Source organism: Ammospiza caudacuta, chromosome 1, assembly GCF_027887145.1.
Source record: "Ammospiza caudacuta isolate bAmmCau1 chromosome 1, bAmmCau1.pri, whole genome shotgun sequence".
Classification (NCBI taxonomy): Eukaryota; Metazoa; Chordata; class Aves; order Passeriformes; family Passerellidae; genus Ammospiza; species Ammospiza caudacuta.
Window position 1 is genome coordinate 5,140,634 of NC_080593.1, and position 18,634 is coordinate 5,159,267.

The 18,634-nt window shown below is 46.7% G+C and overlaps 1 protein-coding gene across 1 annotated transcript; it reads left to right on the forward strand.

Annotated features, from left to right (window-relative positions):
- The first annotated feature begins 114 nt into the window (after nucleotides 1–114).
- MYD88 (MYD88 innate immune signal transduction adaptor) lies at nucleotides 115–12,916 on the forward strand. Its single transcript, XM_058805795.1, has 5 exons — nucleotides 115–488; nucleotides 4,605–4,736; nucleotides 6,298–6,478; nucleotides 7,022–7,113; nucleotides 9,635–12,916. Exons 1-5 carry the CDS (start codon nucleotides 128–130, stop codon nucleotides 9,787–9,789), a joined length of 921 nt encoding a protein of 306 aa, XP_058661778.1. The 5' UTR covers nucleotides 115–127; the 3' UTR covers nucleotides 9,790–12,916.
- Nucleotides 12,917–18,634: the final 5,718 nt, after the last annotated feature.

Genomic DNA, 18,634 nt, shown 5'->3' on the forward strand with positions numbered 1-18,634 from the left:
GCACCGGGAGGGCGGGCGGGCGGGCGGGCGGGCGGGCGGGCGGGAAGAGAGAGCCCCCTGGGGGCGGTGGAGAGGCGGGGCGAGCCGGGAAGCGAAAGTGCCGGGAAGGGGAAGTTGGGAGCGCAGCATGGCCATGGCCACGTCCCCGTCGGACCCCGGTGCCAGCCCCAGCCCCGTTGCCAGCCCCGTCCCGCCGCTGGACCTGCACGCCGTGCCCATGGTAGCGCTGAACTACGGCGTGCGCCGCCGCCTCGGCCTCTACCTCAACCCGCGGGCGGCCGCGGCCGCGGACTGGACGGCGCTGGCGGAGGCGCTGGGCTGCAGCTTCCTGGAGATCCGGCGGCTTGAGGGGCTGCCCGACCCCACGGCCACGCTGCTGGAGGAATGGCCGGGACGCTGCCCCGGCGGGGCCACCGTGGGGCAGCTCCTCGACGTGCTGCGCCGCTTGGGGCGCGACGATGTCCTGACGGACCTGGCCGGCAGCGTGGGTGAGGAGCTGGGAGCGGGGGGAGAGCCCGGGGAATCCCGGAGCCTGCCCTCCTTGATGCCTCGGGAGGGAAGGGATGCTCTTCGTGTTGGTCCTTGCTCTTTGCGTTGGTCTTTCCTGTTTGTGTTCGTCTTTGCTGCTCTGGCCGCGGAGGTGAAGTTACGGAGAAAAAAAAAAGAGAAGGAAAGCCCTTTCCAGATTATGGAGTGACATCGTGTTTGTTGTGGGATGCTCCGGAGGCTGGAGCACCTGTGCCATGGAGACAGGCTGAGAGAGCTGGGGGTGTTCAGCCTGAGCCAGAGAAGGCTCGAGGGAGACCTTAGAGCCCCTTCCAGCACCTAAAAGGGGAGAGAGGGACTTGTTCATGAATGGTTATAGGATAAGGGAGAATGATTTTAAACGAAAAGAGATTTAGATTAGATATTGGGAAGAAAATCTTCCCTGTGAGGATTGTGAGGCCCTGGCACAGGTTGCCCAGCGAAGCTGTGGCTGTCCCTGAGTCCCTGTAAGCGTCCAAGGCCAGGTTGGATGTGGCTCTGAACAACCTGGGCTAGTGGAAGGTGTCCCTGCCCATGGCAGAGGTTGGGATGAGATGTCCTGTGAGGTCCCTTCCAACCCAAATCATTCTGTGATTCTCAGAAGTCTCACCTGCCTTCCAGGAGAGATGTGTGCTGTGTTTATCCTAACCATGAGCCCTGCAAAATAACCTGGAGCCCTGGCTTATCCCAAACCTTCAGTTCAAAAGTTTCTCTGTGCCAAAGATGCTCTTAGCCAGGTTAGCCAGGAGACAGTGTGAAAATTATCATGTGTGGATGTAGTGTGATAGGAAGATGTTTGTTGGGGGAGATGAGGGATGTGTGGACCTGGATAATGTCAGGGAAAAAAAATCCATGCAAGCTGAAAAAATTGAGACAGGTCAATGAGAAGAATGAAGGCCCTTGTGCTGTTCTGATAACTTCTTCTTTTTGGGCTCTTTGTATTCCTTGTGGTCAGAGAAATTCAGAGGGAACCCAGCTGTCATCAGAAGGGGAAATTTTTTGCCGAAGGATTTCCAAAGTCAGAGAATTCCCTGAAGGCCTGTGTTGTATAACAGAGCTTACTGAGTTAGCAAGGAGGAAGTATTAAATCTCACTTCCTGTTACTCATGGAGGTAAAGGAAGATGTAGAAATCCATCTCTGTAGAGAGCCTGACCAAGAGGTGATGGAGCACTTCCCTTTGGTCCTGTTCTTCCTACTTTAGATCACAGTCTGAAGGCCAGGTTTTGGGAAATACAAAAGCATCAGTGTAATTTGTGATCTGCTTATCAGAGATTCCTAGCAAATCTGGGGGAGCTTCCAAAAACCTTGGGACCATCCAGGCTGGTTCTGGCTGATAAGAAGAGACAGATAAATTCTTGGAAGAGGGGCCCACTAAGGGCTGTTCAACAAAAACACTCTCTGTGGCTCAGGAAATTCCTTAACTGTGAATAGTCCAAAAGAGAGATTATGAAAACAGATTTGTAGATTATATCTAAAAGATAAATTTTAGGGAAATATCTCTGTAAGTTTATTTTATTCTTATGTTCTCCCCTGGACATCTGGTTCTGTGCAGTGCTTGAGACAGGATGAGGCTTGGGGCTGGTGGATATTCAGCCTGACCAGTGTGACTGTTCCTCTTCTATGATTTTTGGCTGAGGGCTGCACTGAGAGCCTGTGACCTGGTGCTGGTGATGAGAGCTCTTGGAAAAGGAAAGGAAAGGAAAAGGAAAGGAAAAGGAAAAGGTTTCATGTACTCTTGTGCACAGTATTTCCTGATGCCAGGGGCATCTTTGTGTACCACTGGAACTTCTTCAGTGAGATCCAGCTCAGAATCAGAAAATATCAGTATTGATGTCCCAGCAGCTCTGGCCTAACTCTGATCATCCTCAGCAGTTTATTTCTCTGTAGAATCATCTTCAGGGAGGTGAAGCTTTTTGCTTTGATACATTTGTGCTCTGTCCTGCTGAAACTCAGTGATTTTTGTTTCTTCCCTGACCTGTTACAAAAGTGCTCCTTTCCTGCCTGATGGTTACTGGGTCTGTTTTCTCTGTGTTCTCATCATGCTGCTGATTTTGTGCTTTAGATTTCATGTTTCTATTCTGTTTTTTTCCAATTTCTCAGGAATTTGTTTGACTGCCAGAGGAATGTAAAGCCTAGTTAGGTGCTTGGTGGAGGAGCACAGCTTGGAGGAGTTTCACTTGATGGTCCCAAAGCATCCCTGATCCTTGTTCACTCTCATTAACCTGTGCAATCAGGTGCTGTTTCCAGCTGGGGACTGATCCACCCCAAATCAGAGGCAAGGAGAGAACACTTGGAGCAAATCCACTGAAATGAACATTTCTGTATTGAGCACTATGCAATGCTGTTAAGTAACTGCCTCTTCTTGCCTATTCAGCAGTATTTTGGATTGTGAAACTGGCTCCCAGGGGAATCAAGGCACACTTAGGGTGGTGGCTGTGTGCCAGTCCTTCCTCTGAGACTGCTGAACCTGTTGGCAATTACAAAGTGACTTCAATCATGATTTCAAAGATACTGATTTAGCTGACACACCTCTCCAACAGGGGATCTGAGTTGTAGCTTTAGTGAGGAGAGATGTGAAATCTGAACCTTGTGGCTGGTAAGGAATGTGGCTGATTCTCCCCTCTGCAGGACTGGGGAGGCTGAGGGGAGGAGAAAGGCAGATTGGGAATGCCTCAGCCTCAGGAAAAGCTTTGACCAGATCTGAGCCTTATTAGATTGGAGATAATCCAGTAACAAGATGCAAAGCTGAGACAGAAGCAGGGGGTGGGGCTCAGGCTGGGGCTCCTGCAGACCTGCTTGTGCCAGGCTGTGTTACAGGAGAATTCACTGGGCTCTCACCAGCATCCTGCCCTTCCAAGGGATCCTTTACTCTGCTCTTGCACAGTCACCTGTGCCAGCTGGTCAGTACTCATTAACACTTGTTGGGGTTTTTTTAATCTTAAGTAATCTTAAGAGTCTCTAGGGAGCTTCATCCTTTTCACAATTCCTTTTTTCAAATCTCCTTTTACTTTCAGTTCTTCTGTAATTACAGAGTAGCAGAGGCTGCAGAGTTTCTTGGTTCTCCAAAGGCTTCACATTTCGATTTATGATTTATTTTTAAACCATGTCTGTTTATAATAGATCTGTGCCCACCACTGGGCACTGTGAACTGACCTGACTGGGCAGTTCACAGCAGTGACTGTGACAGGTCTTTGCCCTTCAGTTATCTCAGGGTGGGTTTCTTTTTCTACTCTGCTTGGGATAAGAAGATCCCTGTTGCTGTAGCACAACATAAAAGCTGCTTCAGGGGCTCCTTAAAATTTCACCTGGTCCTGCTGTGTGTGGTGAGTGTGAACAGCCATTGTCACCTGCAGTTGTCCTGGCTGGCAAAGGCTGGGGTGTGAATCAGCTCTTGTGTGTCTGCAGAGAATTGCTAAGGTCACAAAAGACCTGCAGGATCATGAACCCAGCACTGCCAAGGCCACCTCTAAGCCCTGTCCCCAAGGGCCACATCTGCACATCTTTTGGATCCCTCCAGGGATGCTGACTCCACCATAGCCCTGGGCAGTCTGTTCCAGTGCTTGACCACCCTTCAGTGAAGAATTGTTCCTTAATATCCAATCTAAACCTCCCCTGGTGCAGCTTGAGGCCATTTTGTCTTGTCTTATGGCTTTTTTACATGGACAGAAAGACTGACACCATGAAAACATCCCCAGCTATTTTGTGATTTCAAATATTCCAAAATGCAGAACAATGAGAGCAGATAGCAGAGTTGGGACCTGCTCTGTACCTTATTCCTGGTATTAAAGGTGTACTGGGACATAGTAGAGCTAAGGGGAGGAGGAAGAATAAAACAAGCAAAAGAAAGTACTTCTTAAAATATCAAGAGTGATCTTCAGGAATTGATTGCTAGAGGAGGTGGTGGAGGCAGCATCAAGACATTCAAAAAGAGGTGAGAGAAATTTTACATATTGAAAAAACCAGACAGGGGGTTTCCCTGTAGCATCCTTGATCCATGAAATAGCTATTCCTGCTTTATGAACTCCAGCAGTGCAAACCCAGGTCACAGGGGCTCTGCCCTGGCTGTGTGTTTTTGCAGAGGAGGACTGTAAGAAGTACTTGCAGAGGAAGCAGGAAGAGGCCAACCAGCCCCTCCAAGTGCCAGCAGTGGACAGCAGTGTGCCAAAGACATCAGAGCTGATGGGCATCACCACCAGGGATGATCCTTATGGTAAGAGCCCCTGCTTCCACTGCTGCCTCATACCTCTTGTTGGAGTCACCTTCCCCCATGGGAAGTGCAGAAAACCTGTTTGCTTTCATAGTTCCCACAAGTTTTCATACTCCAGGCCAGAATGCTTTCTTCATTTTTCCTGTTTCTAAGAGCAGAGAGGGGAAGCAACCCTGGGAAACACTTCACACAGGAGTAGGCTGGCACAGAGCCACTGGACACACATGGGAAGGGACTTCACAGAAATGTGTCCCTTAGCCCAGCCTGGCCCAGAGCAGCAGCTGCTGAAAGCTCAAGGGGTTGGAACCCAGGGGGAAGGGTGTCAGAGGTGATTTCCCTGCCCTGTCTTGGGCAGGTGGAACCACCTTGAATGAAAAGGAAGTGGGTTTGAAGTAGGTGTGCAGTGGGTGGAGAGAGGAAATGTGTTCTGTGTGTGTGCAGCCCTGCATGTGCAGCCAGGTGTGTGCACATGTGTGTGCTGGCCACCTTTGCTGCATGTGTGGACATCACCAACCATCCCCAAATGTCCCCAGACCAATATTCTGGTGTTTGTACATGGCAGCTTTGCCTGATGTGACCCCCAAGTTAGCAGCATGCCCCTGCAGCAGTACCCTCAGTTTGCCTGACCTGGCAGATATCCCCCTTCTGCTTCACTGGTTGCTTCTTGGGCTGAATCTGCCTGCTGGGTTGATACTTTCCTCAGCAGCTTTTAGAGCCTGACCTATTTTTTCACTGTGGTAGGCTTTAACTGGCATAAAAAATTGAATTTATCTGTAGTGACATTGATATGGAAAAAAATAACACAATTGGAAACTATCCAGCAGTACTAAGGCACTTAATTATGAGAAACATTGCCCTTCAAATGCAGCACTTTAATATTTGGATAACTGCTAAATAAGAGCTGCCAGCCATTTATGTAATTGGAAAACAGGCCCATTAGGAAATGACTGCAGGTACCCAGGTTTGACATCAGCCATAAAAATGACAGGTTCCAAATTTCAAAGCTCACTCCACAGCTCCATGGACAGCAGATGGCAGGACATTGCTGAATGCTGTTTTGCTTGGGAAGTTTGAATCTCTGTGACCTGAACTAGGGAAAAAGGACCCAGACCACAAGGATATTATAGATGTGAAACTGTCAGTGAAATCCCAGAGTGTCAGGGCTCTGAGTTGCATCCCCTGGGGTACTCTGCTCCCTCCAGCTCCACTCAGATTCCCATAGCTGGATGTTGCTGCCTCCTCAGATTTTTCCTGTCTGCACCTCAGCTCCTTTCCCTGACCCCTGCCAGGCAATGTGGGTGTGTGTGAACAGCCTGGCCAGTGAAAGCAGCCAGGGCACTGATGAGTGTGTGTTACCTCCTGGCTGCTCTGTTAAGGGCAGGAGTCTGGGCTGAAGGGCAGCTCATCTAATAAAAGGCTAAATTACCTTTATAGTGTGGCCAGAGCTTTTCTGTCAGACTCCTGATTCTCTGAGTTAAAGTCTGTGGGAGCTCTTGGAAGTTCACTACAGGAGTGAACTTCATTTATAGTAGAAGATGACAGCTACATTTTTTAATGGTTTCAGGGAGTGGAACAGAGATATTTGATGCCTTCATCTGCTACTGTCAGAAAGACCTCCAGTTTGTCCAGGAGATGATCAGGGAGCTGGAGCAAACAGAGTTCAAACTGAAGCTCTGTGTATTTGATCGGGACGTCTTGCCAGGAGCCTGTGTGTATTCCATCAGTGGAGAACTCATAGAGAGGAGGTAAGTGAACCGTGGCTGTTGGGGCCAGCTGTGAGTGCAGTGGAACATCACATTCATTTTACAGGGATGTCTGCAGCGTGGTGCCAGTGAAACAGCAGAAATCCACAAGAATGTCTTAATGGGCTTTGCTTTATGCTCTTGGCTCAGGCTTTCCCCAGTGTGTCCCTTCATTGTGTTCATGAGGGAGGTGCCACTGTGGTGATGCTACTTATGTTCAATTGCTTTTCTTTGCCTTGTGTGTCATTTATAGACACAGGATCACATAAAGGTTGCACAGTGAAGTCCAGACTGGACTTCACTGTTCATCATTTTTTGGTACATGAGTGTGTGTCTGTAATCAAGTTTTTCTGTGTAACATCACTATGTGTCTGTCAGGTGTTCCTGCTCTGCAGTTAATTCCTGCTGGAACACAGCCAGGTCCTTCTCCACTGGAGCACCTCAGAGCAGTGGTTTTTGCTCTGTGTGTGGGAATGCTTCTGTTTGTGGGAATGAAAACCATCTCATTTGACATTTTATTTGTCTTCTCCCCTCCTTAATCTGCAGGTGTCGGAGGATGGTGGTTGTCGTTTCTGATGATTACCTGGAAAGTGAAGAATGTGATTTCCAGACCAAATTTGCTCTTAGTCTTTCCCCAGGTAAGATCATAGAAATATTCCATTTACAATTGCACATTATCCTTTTTATTACAATGACACCTAAACCTTCAGCTGAGGTCAGTGGGCACTGTACCACTAGAACTAACAGGGGCTTCATAATTTGGTTGTGCAAGCAGGGGCTTGGGCTGGGTCCCTTGCCCTGCTCTTGACCTTCTTCATGTGGCTGCAAGCAAGAAGCTGCCTGTGCTGCACTGCTCCAGTTGTCAGTGGGATAATGCTGCTTGCTCCAGAAATGTCAGAGCTGCATGTCAGGCTTGTGAAGGGCTTCCAGATCCACAGAAAAAGTAGTATAATAAATCCAGGATGTGAGTAAAGCTGGGAATTAGGTGACAGGTAATGAACATGCAGATTTCAAGGCCAGGCTGGGTGGGGCTCTGAGTAACCTGGTCTAGAAGGTGTCCCTGCCCATAGCAGGGGGGTTGGAACTGGATGATCTTCAGGGCCTCTTCCAACTCAACCCATTCCATTTTATGATTCTTGTAGGGATCCTTGAGTATAGTGGATAGGTAAACAAAATACGGAATGAATGTTCAACTTAGGTTGGGAAATTTTTTACATATTTTGTTCTGAATTGAAAAGCCACCAATTTACTTCTGCCAGGTCTGTTGTGATTGCTGTTTTCTAGCCAGTAGTCGTTCTACAGTTGCCTGTGTTGCTGGGGAGTAAGTGCAGCCCAGCCTAATAGTATGGAGGATATGTAGAAAATATCCTAATAGTATGGAGGATATATAGAAAATATCCTAATAGTATGGAGGATATGTGGAAGAGTATCTGGATATAAAGTCTCTCTTCTAGATGAGGCATCTGACATGATATTATAAAGGATATGCCAGAGGTTAGGCCAGAAGCTGGTGGCAGAGACAGGAATTCACTTCCTCTTCCTTGACACACTAATTTCATATGATATCAGTTAATCCATTGAACACTCCCAGGACTTGGTATCAGCCCCCAGTCATCAAGATATGTAGAAAAGTCCTTTTAGTTCTTCAACAGTTTTTTGTGGGCATCACACCTTCCATAAGAACAGGAAAAGAAGCTCCATCTGTGTGGAGTGCCCTGAGCTCTGCCAGTGGGAACACAGGTGGAAGTACAGGCTTAGAGAAGTCACAGCATTACTGTTTGTGTGGGGTGTTAGTGATGCACAGAAGGGTTTGGTGGCAGGTTCTGGGAGCCCTATAGATTACTCAGCATCTGCTGCAGTTATGAAATGTTGGTTATTTGCCTCATCCCTGTCTCAGTGCAGGTGGTGGCAGGTGTCCCTGTGGAGAGCTACAAGAGAAGAAACTTCTCTGTAGAAGAGCTGCTCCTTCAAGCAGCAGCAGTCACAGGGAGGGTGCTCTCACCTCATGGTGTCTCAAAACCAGCAGTCCATGTTAGCAGGGGGATTCCTTGGGGAACATCTGCAGCTTTAATAAATCAGGAGTAAGAGACTTGCTCTCCAGAGTGAGAACTGGTTGCAGTATAATCAGGTGATGCCCAGTCAGGTAAAAATGCTGGTGTTAGAATGGTAGGTGCTGCTGCCAATTTCTTGTCCCCAACAAACCTCTCCTGGTGAAAAGCAAGTTGAGTTAACATTCAGGCAACACAGTCAAACCTGCACTCAACACTCACCACAATGCAAGAAAGGCTCTTTTGCAAGGTTTTATTTCAGCAGAGTCTCATGCAGCTGAAGGGGAAACCTGTGAGAAAGAGGAAGAACCAGGTGGAGCAGGCAGCTTAAGAAGAGGAAGGGGTGGGAGGCAGAGCTAAGGGCTGGGCAGAGGGGACTGGCCTCCAGGGGAAGGGGGTGGCTTCCAGGGATGCTAAGCCAGTGAGGGGACAGGGGAAGGAGAAACCAGGGGAAGTTGTGACACAGAAGTCCAGGGGGAGTCTGTTTTTCCCCCCACGAGGGCTAACTCTATGGTGAGTAGTTACTGCTATTTCCAGGGCTGGGGATTTGGGGATTGACCAAGAGCAGAGAGTTCATGGCATGCCACAGTCAGGAGCAAAGCTGGCTTTTGTGATGTGTGTGCTGTGATGGGGAGGGAATGGATGTGGGCTCTGCCTGTGGCTCTGTGTGACCCTCTCTGTGTGACCTCTCTGTGTGACCCCCTCTGTGTGACCTCTCTGTGTGACCCCCCCCTCTGTGTGACCCCCTCTGTGTGACCTCTCTGTGTGACCTCTCTGTGTGCCTCCCTCTCTGTGTGACCCCCTTTGTGTGACCCTCTCTGTGTGACCCTCTCTGTGTGACCCCCTCTGTGTGACCCCTCTGTGTGACCCCTCTGTGTGACCCTCTCTGTGTGACCCCCTCTGTGTGACCCCCTCTGTGTGACCCTCTCTGTGTGACCCCCCCTCTGTGTCACTCTCTCTGTGTGACCTCTCTGTGTGACCCTCTCTGTGTGACATCTCTGTGTGACCCTCTCTGTGTGACCCTCTCTGTGTGACCCCTCTGTTTGACCCTCTCTGTGTGACCTCTCTGTGTGACTCTCTGTGTGACCTCTCTGTGGGATCTCCCTTTCAGGTGCTCGGCACAAGCGGCTGATTCCAGTCAAGTACAGGTCCATGAAGAACGAGTTCCCGAGTATCTTACGGTTCATTACCATTTGTGACTACACCAATCCTTGCACCAAAAAATGGTTCTGGACCAGACTGGCAAAATCCCTCATGCTGCCCTGATGCAGAGTCCTGAGAGCTGGGTGCTCTTGTAACCTGTCCTGGCTGTGCCTTTGGACCAGGGGTGTGCTTGACACGGGGCCTTCCACCACTTCAGAACCTGGATCCTTGCTTGGAGCCTGTGACTGGGAACAAAGAACTCTCTCCAGCACTTCTTAGAACTCTGAGGGGAAATAAAACAACTGTGTTGGTGTTCCAGGTTAAGTCACTGAGCAGCAGCATCCAGCATTTGTGGAGTAAGCACTTTCATAAAAATACACATCTAATCTGATACAGGAAGACTCTGTTGTAAGAATTAGCAAGACCTCAGAGCCTCAAACTGCAGGTTTTGTCAATGTTTTAAAGCTACAGTAACATCAAGGCTTATGCACATATTGCACAGGTCTGTCTCCATTCAGGTCACATTTGATTCAGTGACCTTCTACCAGCATTTCATATTCCCAGATTTTACTAAATTTTTGTTTTCTCCTTCAGGAGAAATTCTGTCTTAAAATACATCTTTTCAGTGACAGTCTTACTATACAAAGCAGGGGCTGCTGTTGCTCATTGACTTGACCAAGGTCTGCGCCTCAGTGGGTCCAGATCTCAAATTCTTTCACCTTTAAAAACCTTCCAAAACACAGCAGCTTTTGGGATGCCTCAAAAGCACAGGGCTAAACACTGAATAAGGAGTGTATTAAATTGACATTTGGGCTGTTTAAAATATGGAAGTGAATGTTACATTACTAGGAAAGAGCCTAATTTAGTTAACCGCCACAATAATTACTGTATTTCTGTGACTGAGGCTCAGAGCAATGTCAGGACTGCTCTGCTTGTTAGATTTGGCCTTGAATCCTGCCCGTGGCAAGTGGATCTCATCAGTGCTTCAGGGTGGAGGTCAGGAGTTCTACCCAAAGGAGTGTTTAAAGCAATCCATTGGTGAATTAAACAGATTTACAGTAAATATTGACTTTTTAAATTGGGGAAGAGAGGAATCTCGCTTATGTGTCTGCAGTTGCTTGAACTCTGCCCCTTTGTTCTTTACTTCAGCCACTGACTAATGTTGATTTTACAGCTTAATGTTTTACTAGTTTACATTTTTAAGGTTGCATCTGGATGTGATTTTATTTTTTCAATTTTCGCTGTGTTTTAAAGCATTACCAGGGCTGAGACAGAAATGGGCTCCTGTCCCTCCCTCACACTCCCTGTCAGTAAATGATCCCTTGGCAGGGATGCTGCCAAATCCTGTCCAGGTGCTGCTGCTGGTTCCTCATTCATGCACATCATGTTGGCATCAGGAGCCATTTTTGGATAGACCCAGGAGCTGGGTGTTTCTTCTACAAAAGTAACTGCTGCCATCGTGCCAAGGTGACATTTGCACCTTCCTGTCTTGCTAGAACAGGTGAGAAGTCTGTGGGCACGGGAGGAGGAAAGTTAAGCTGATGAGGGGTTTCTGAGTGAGTCCTATTTCCCTGGGGCCTCTCCTGCAGAAGTGGAGTCAGCTGCTTGCCTCTGGCTTTCTGCATAATCGTTAAATGTTAATTACAGAAGAGGTTCAGGAGGCTGCTTGATCCCCGGGGGCTCAGTGAATTCTCATACTCCGGAGAGCCTATAAACATCAATTATGGGTCAATACTCGCAGGACCGAAGCAGATTGCTCCTGCCTGGAGAGCTGGAAGGGCTCGGGTGGCTCCTTCAGGGGAGCCGGGGCAGAGGAGCCCGTGCTGGACGCTAGAGGGAGGCCATGGCCCACGCTGCTCCCTGCGAGGGACTGCGGTGTGAGGTGTTAGTGAGGGCCCCAGGACCAGGGCAGAGATGAGAATCTGACTCCATGTTCTCAAAAAGCTGATTTATTATTTAATGATATTATATTAAAGAATGCTATACTAAAACTATACTAAAGAAATAGAGAAAGGATACATCAGAAGGCTCAACAAGAACGACAATAAAAACTTGTGACTGACTCCTCAGTCTGACACAGCTGATGGTGATTGGTCATTAATTAAAAACAATTCACATGGAACCAATCAAACATTCACCTGTTGGTAAACGATTTCCAGACCATCTTCCAAAGCAATCAGATAATTCTTGTTTTCATTCTTTTCTGAGGCTTCTCAGCTTCTCAAGAGAAAAATCCTGGGCAAAGAGGATTTTTCAGAAAATATGATGGTGGCATAGCTGGGATGGGCCAGCAGGGCACTGACATGGAAAAAACACAGGTGGGTTCTCCTCCTCTTCCCCTTGCTCCCTCTTCTGAGCAAGGTATACCAAAAACAGTGAGAATTTTGGCAGCTTTACCCTCATGCAGTGTCTGCAGAGTCCTGATGGTTTGGGACTTGGTGTGTTGCATGTGAGAGGAAAACAATCCACTATTTGTAATAAATGGTTTGGTGATCGCCCAGCAGGGAAAGTTCTGGTTCTATAAGGGAAAGCAAACAGAGGAGCTGGATTTCTAAATTTTTTGAGTTCAAATAGATAAATGCTATATTCCAGTTAGTGGTGAAAGATGTTGGGACCTTGTTAGCACCCTGCTTGTGGTGCCCTGGCTTTTCTCTCTGCTTGGCTTGGATGCTGGGAAGGTCTTGCTGTTATAGGGTTGTTGCTTTATTACAAGTAACTATTTATGTTACAGGCTAAAATAATTATTTGGGGGTAAAGTGAGGTAACAGCCCTAAAATATAAAATATGCTTTAAATATGTATCCTCTTCTATGTAAACCCCAGAGTTTATGCACTTCTGACACTTTCATATCTGCATTGTCACAATAACTTCAAGTGTGACATTGTGAATGATACAAAATGCAGTTGTTGTGAACCTTTTGCCCATTTCAGTGGCATTTTGGGTGCTCCTCCCCCTCTTTCATGTTCAGTGGAAGGTCAAAATTTTTGGACACCTTTAAAAAAGGGATTTTTAAAATTGTGATGTTACAAGGGTTCTTTTATTTTGTCTTTGTCCCTCACTGAAATTGTCTTAGTTGAATCTCATTTATTTTTATATACAGACATATATATATTTATAATTTTGTGTCCTGATACAAAGGGGGAAAGCATCTGTGTTTATAGGCATTCTGAAAATAGACAATATTTCTGTTTTTCTCCTCAAAAATCCAAACTTTTGCTACTTGTGAAAACATTTTAAAATAAAGAATGAAAACCCAGCAGGTGGAATCTGCTTTGTGGGCATTGAAGAACAAAACTGTGTCTCAAAATGAAGTTTAAGGAAGGAAAGACATGGGATAGTTCTTTATTTTCATGTTTTGGCTAAGTAACTTCATCAGAGCATCAGAGGGGGTGGTTGGGTGTGCCTGGGAGAGAGAGATATAGAGTTATGTCATGCCAGGAGGAAAATGTATCAAGGAATTGTACTTCAGACATGTGGTTCCTCTCCAGGTCTCGTTTTTTGTTTTGTGATCTGTGTTGCCATCCTGGATTTCTTCAGCCCTGGTGCCCATCAGGCTGGAGGGGATGGAGCCAGGGCTCTGTTGGGATGCTGCTCCTGCTCCACACCCTTCCTGAAGGCCCCAGCAGGGATTATGGCAGTGCAGTGATCTATCTGGGGGATTCTGCCAGTTTTATTTCCTTTGGCTTGCAGTCAGTCCAAGGCAGGGAAGTAACTCAGACCCCCAGCAGCTGTCAGGCCAAGGCCCTGCCACAGGAAAAGAAGAAGGATCATGCATCATGGAAGTGTTGGTTGGAAGGAATTCCTGGAGGCTGAGGCTGAGCTGCTTTTCCCCATGGGAGGGGCCACACCCTCAGCACTTGCAGGGCCACGTTCCCTATAAAGCCTATGAAGTTGTGTCCCTGCTATGGCTGCTATGAACATATGGACAGCAGGATGGAAGCCATCCCTGGATGGATTATTCTAGATGGAAGCTGCTGGCAACAGCAGCCTGCCAGGAGGGTCCCATTCCCTGGCAGTGCTGGTATCCCATCACTCCCAGTGCAGCTTCACACACTGCCCTGCTCTGTGCTTTGGAGCAGTTAATGATCCTTGCCTGTATTTGAGCCTGAGCTCTGATTCAGGGGGGTTTGAAGGGTCCACAAGCAGCAGCTCTTTCCCAGCTGTCATTCCCCTTGTGCTGAAGAAATATTCCCAGTCCTCTGTTTTACTTTGGTGCCATTTCCTCATTTCCTGCAGGACAGCATTTACCTGGTGAAACTGCTGAATGTTCTCAGCTTCAGGAAGAAAGGCTGAGAGGTCAAATATTGACCTCGATGGATCAAATTCCATCCTTCATTTTCACCAATGTGAAATTGGTTGTGTTACCATGGGGGAGGCACTGCTTGGTCCAGAGGGCACATTTACAGGAATAAAATTAGCATAGGGAAGAAAGAGTAATTATGCATAAAAAATAGCTGGGAAAATGTTGCTTGAGCATCCTGGAAACAGATTTTAATAAGGCAATAAAAAACAAACCCCACAAGGTTCACACTTCTGGGAAACATTCTCATAGAATTTATTAAAAAGAGCACCTCTGTCACACCATTTGGGGCTTTACAACATGTGCTGTGTACAAATATTTCACTAAAGGTAATTTTCTCTAGGTGTTACAGCCATTTTTGTATCCCCACTAGGACTTTGAGATGACTTTGAACCCAACCCAACCTCTTGATCAGCACTATCAAGCCCAGCCCTGGAAAAACTTGTTTATTTTGCAACAAAATCTGCAGTCAGGGGACTGAATAGTGTTGTATTCACTCTGGGGCTGTGCCGTGCTGTGAAAGGTTAATTAATTGAAGCTGTGTTTAAATCTTAAGCAGTTCCAAAGTCTGATTTACTAACAATGCATTTTCTGTTCTGCAGCAGAAGCCAGCTTAGCAGTGCCTTTTCCTCGCCCTGATCCCACTGATACAGCTGCTCATGCCATGGCAGAGGTTGGGGCTGTCCTTGCCCATCTTGATCCTTCCCTCTCAGCTGGGTAGATGGTTTCTACAAAGGCAGGGGGTGCATCCCTGCAGTTCAGAGCATGAAGGCTGTACCAGCTGCTCATGGAGTTTTGTCACAGACATCTTTTCATTAAAATCCTTTCGTTAGGATTTTTCCTGTTGAAGCTGAGAAGTTTCAGCAACAAAGTGTAAACAATGGTTATCTGCTGCTGTGGAATGCAGCAGGTGCATCCATGATTAGTCTCTTGTAGATGTTTGGATTTACTGACTACTCATGGCAGAGCTGGGTCTTGCTCTCTGCCGAGAGACAGATCTTTGTTATTCATTCTTTTTTGTTCTTAGCTTAGCTAGCCTTCTGAGAACTTCTCTTTCTATTTCTTTTTAGTATAGTTATAATGTAGTATATATATCATAAAATAATAAATCAAGCCTTCTGAACATGAGGTCAACATTCTCACCTCTCTCTTCACCTGCAAAACCCTTGTGACCGCCGTCACAGCGTTCCTCCTGCCTCACAGCCAGTGGAGGGGTTTTGATTCCCATTTCCCCAATTCCCAGTCTTGCTTAGGGTGGGTTTTGTTGGGGCTGGACTGGAAGGACAGAATGAGCTGTACTGTCCATGAAACACTTAACTATGGCAATACAAAAGGTTGCTTGGAACTTTTTCCTGCACTTTCCCAGTGCCTTGGAGAGCAGGACAACGTGCAGTGTGTCCAGCTGAGCCCAAGGACAGCACAGCTGTTCCATCCTGTGCTTCCAAGCCTCCCCTTCCCAGCAAACACAGAGAACCCCCAGTGAGGAGGCAGGTGGCAGATGGCTGGGAGCACAGAGGCACTGGGAGGAACATGCCAGCATTTCCTCAACATCCAAACCATCCCTGAGCAGACAGATTTTGCACAGCTCTCAGTCCTTCCATGCATTTCCACAAGGAAAGAGTAAAGCAGTGTCTGGCTGGGTGCCAGCCTCCAGGGAAAGATGCACTGGCTCCTGCTGGCTCCTCAGGGGAGTGGCTGCTTATCCACCTGTGCCAAGAGAGCAGCAGGGCTCTGCAGAGCAGGCAGTGGGGGACAAGATGCAGGATCTTGAGGAGAACCCCTGCTTCAAGCCCAGTGAGAACATGGAGGCTCAATGCTGCAATTTTCTATGGTTTCTGAATGAAATCAAAGTCATGAGGTGATAAAATAGGTCTTTATCCACTGTTTAGGGTGCTAGTCAGGAATTCATGGGGAATGTGTTCAGGCAAATGTGGGGTTACCATGAAGTGAACTTTCACAAAGTTTTTGCAGCATTTTTCTGGCTCTGATCTTCAGCTGTGTCAGCAGAATGAGATGTATGAGCTGCAAGACCTGAGGTGTTTAACTGTTCATGTGCCATTTCTGAGGCCTCAGGAACAAATACCACTCAGGAGGTGAAAAACTGGGAAAGCAAACCTGGAGTTCCACATGCTTTTCCCTGTCCCACTGTGGGGCCATGGCAGACCCTGCAGTCAGCTTTACAGCAACATTTTCAAAAGTATTCAGAAATCTGGGTGACAGATTTAAAACTACTGAATCATGAAAGATTTAGTGTTTGATTTTTGGTAGCACTTAACAGAGACCCACCCAGTGAAATATACAGGGAAATGAGATTTCAAGTGCTTTGAGCCAAGGAATAAACTGGACATTGGCCTTACAATATCAGTCTCAGTATCTCCAATACCTTGCACAGGTATGTAAAGACCACAATGTAAAGGCCTTTTGAGATCTTTAGAAAGGCAAAGAAGACAAGCATCACATTTTTTACTTTAAATCTATTTAGTCTTCAAATTAATATTCCCTGCTTTTCCTACCAGTTATTCTCTAGACTCCTTGGTGCCTTCACCTCTGCTAGCACTGCACCTGGCATCTGCTCAGCTGTGTTGTGTTTTTGAGCATCAGGAGTGGAAGTTTTTCAGCTTCCCTCTCAGAATCTCCCTCATCAGCATGCTGCTCTTGGCAGAAGGGCTTGTCTTCAGCTCCAAGACATGCATATTGATCAGTCATTTCCTTTTGTTACCTTGCATCCTGCCATCGATTTTAATTGTTCCCTGCTGAAGAGGAAGCATTCAGTACACGTACAATTACCAACGACAACATTTTTGCTTTATTTTTCCTTTCCACACCTTTTGCCTGGTGTTGCCTCTGCTCAGCTCTCCAGAGCTGTGGATCTCTCTCCCTCTCAGCAAGCAGCACTCTGCACAAATCATGCAGCAGTCAATTTGTGTCTATTAAATAAATTTCTGATTCTCTGTGACAGCTTTCCCTGCTGCATGATTTCACACTTCAGCAGTTTGTTTCTGAGGTGCCACGTGGGTTTTTTTCTTTTTTTGAAGGGGTGGTGGTGATAATCCATTTTGTTTGCAGATACCTTCCTCATGTCTTCCCAGATCCTCTTTTCTGCTGCTGTCCTTAAGGGACTTGTACAACTTCAAATGACTCCCAGTGAGTCTCCTCTTGTGGCTCCTCCTCAGCATACAGTGCTGTTCCTGGGCTGTTCCCTGGAGTTTCCTGCTGCTGAAGTGGAACAGCTTCTCCAAGACAAAGCTGCAGCTTGGTCCTGTAACTCCCACCCCTGTGGTGCAAAATACCAGAGCTGGGAACTGCTGTGATTCATTAATTCCTCTCCTTCTTCTTTCTAAGATGCCTTCTTAGATTGTTCCCATTTTTTAAAAACATTCCTGCACTCTCAGAGGGCTTTCAGTACAAATATTTCCTGAAGGTCCTGTGTGCAAGGACCTTGGTGCCCTCCCACTGTCTCTGATTCCAGGTTTTCCTTTAGATACACAAAAAGGATCCTATTTTTAGCAGCTAGCAGTCAATGGCACAGGAATTCATGAGTAGGGAGGAAAGGATGTGAACTATCCAAATATATTTTTTTCAAATGAGATCTCTTTACATTCCTATCACCACAGTAATAAGCCATGAGTCACTGTTACACTGAACTATTAGACCATTATTGTAAACTCATGTCACTAGAATCTGCTAATGTGAACCATAAACCTTGCCTGCCCTCTGCTTTGCTGGTTCCAGTAGATATTGGCCAGTTTTAAGGATAAGAACAGTATTCCCTCACAAATTTTATTCCCAGATGGCAAGAAATGAATGAAATCTTATCCAATCCTATCTTTCTATTCCTAGAGTTTCTCTTCTCATTGCCTTTTAAGAGAACTCCTCTTACTGTAACATTACAAAAGAAGTTTTATTTGATTTCTTCAAAGTTTGCCAGCTGTAAATTGGGACCAAACACTCCCAGCTGAGAGAATATCCATGGGAGCACCTCCAAAACTGCTTTCTGTGCTCAGCCCTGCCATGGCCAGCCCTCCCTGCCACTTGCTGTTGCAGCAGACAAGTCCCATGTGTCCCTGGGCACTTCAATCTCCTTCTGAGGGTGTGTCAGTAATGAGCAGACTGAGTTTTTTCTAGAAGAGTTTTGTTGAATATTAAAATGTCAAAATGGTGTTAAACACACACAGTGTATTTAAGTCCTTGGCCACCCTTCCTCAGCTAGCTGCAGAAGAGTCAGGCCAGATGTATCCACTTGTCCAGCAGGGTCTGGCTGCTTCCACCAGGCTCATTTTGCACTTGGAAGAACCAGGGAAAAAGCTCTGAAACACATTCTCATCCCTGTGCTGATCAGCTGCTTAGAAAATGTTTTATGATGGAGATTTACCCTGCACAGAAGAGGCTGGTGGGAAAACCTTTCTGTCCTCAGAAGCTGTGACTTTCCCAGGGTGAAAAGAGGTGTAGGCATGTGAAGTGTCTTTCACTGGCTCCTGTAAAGACAAAGAGGTATTAAGACAGCATTATTGGAAACCAGAGCAGAGCAAGGGCTGATTATTAAATGGTTCAGGTATGTGCTAATCAAGATCTTGTTATAATTATTTCTCAAGCATTGATTTTTATATTAGATTGGAAGCAGGTAGCAATTAATTTGTTACAGAGAGGGTTAAATGGCTTTCAATTTAT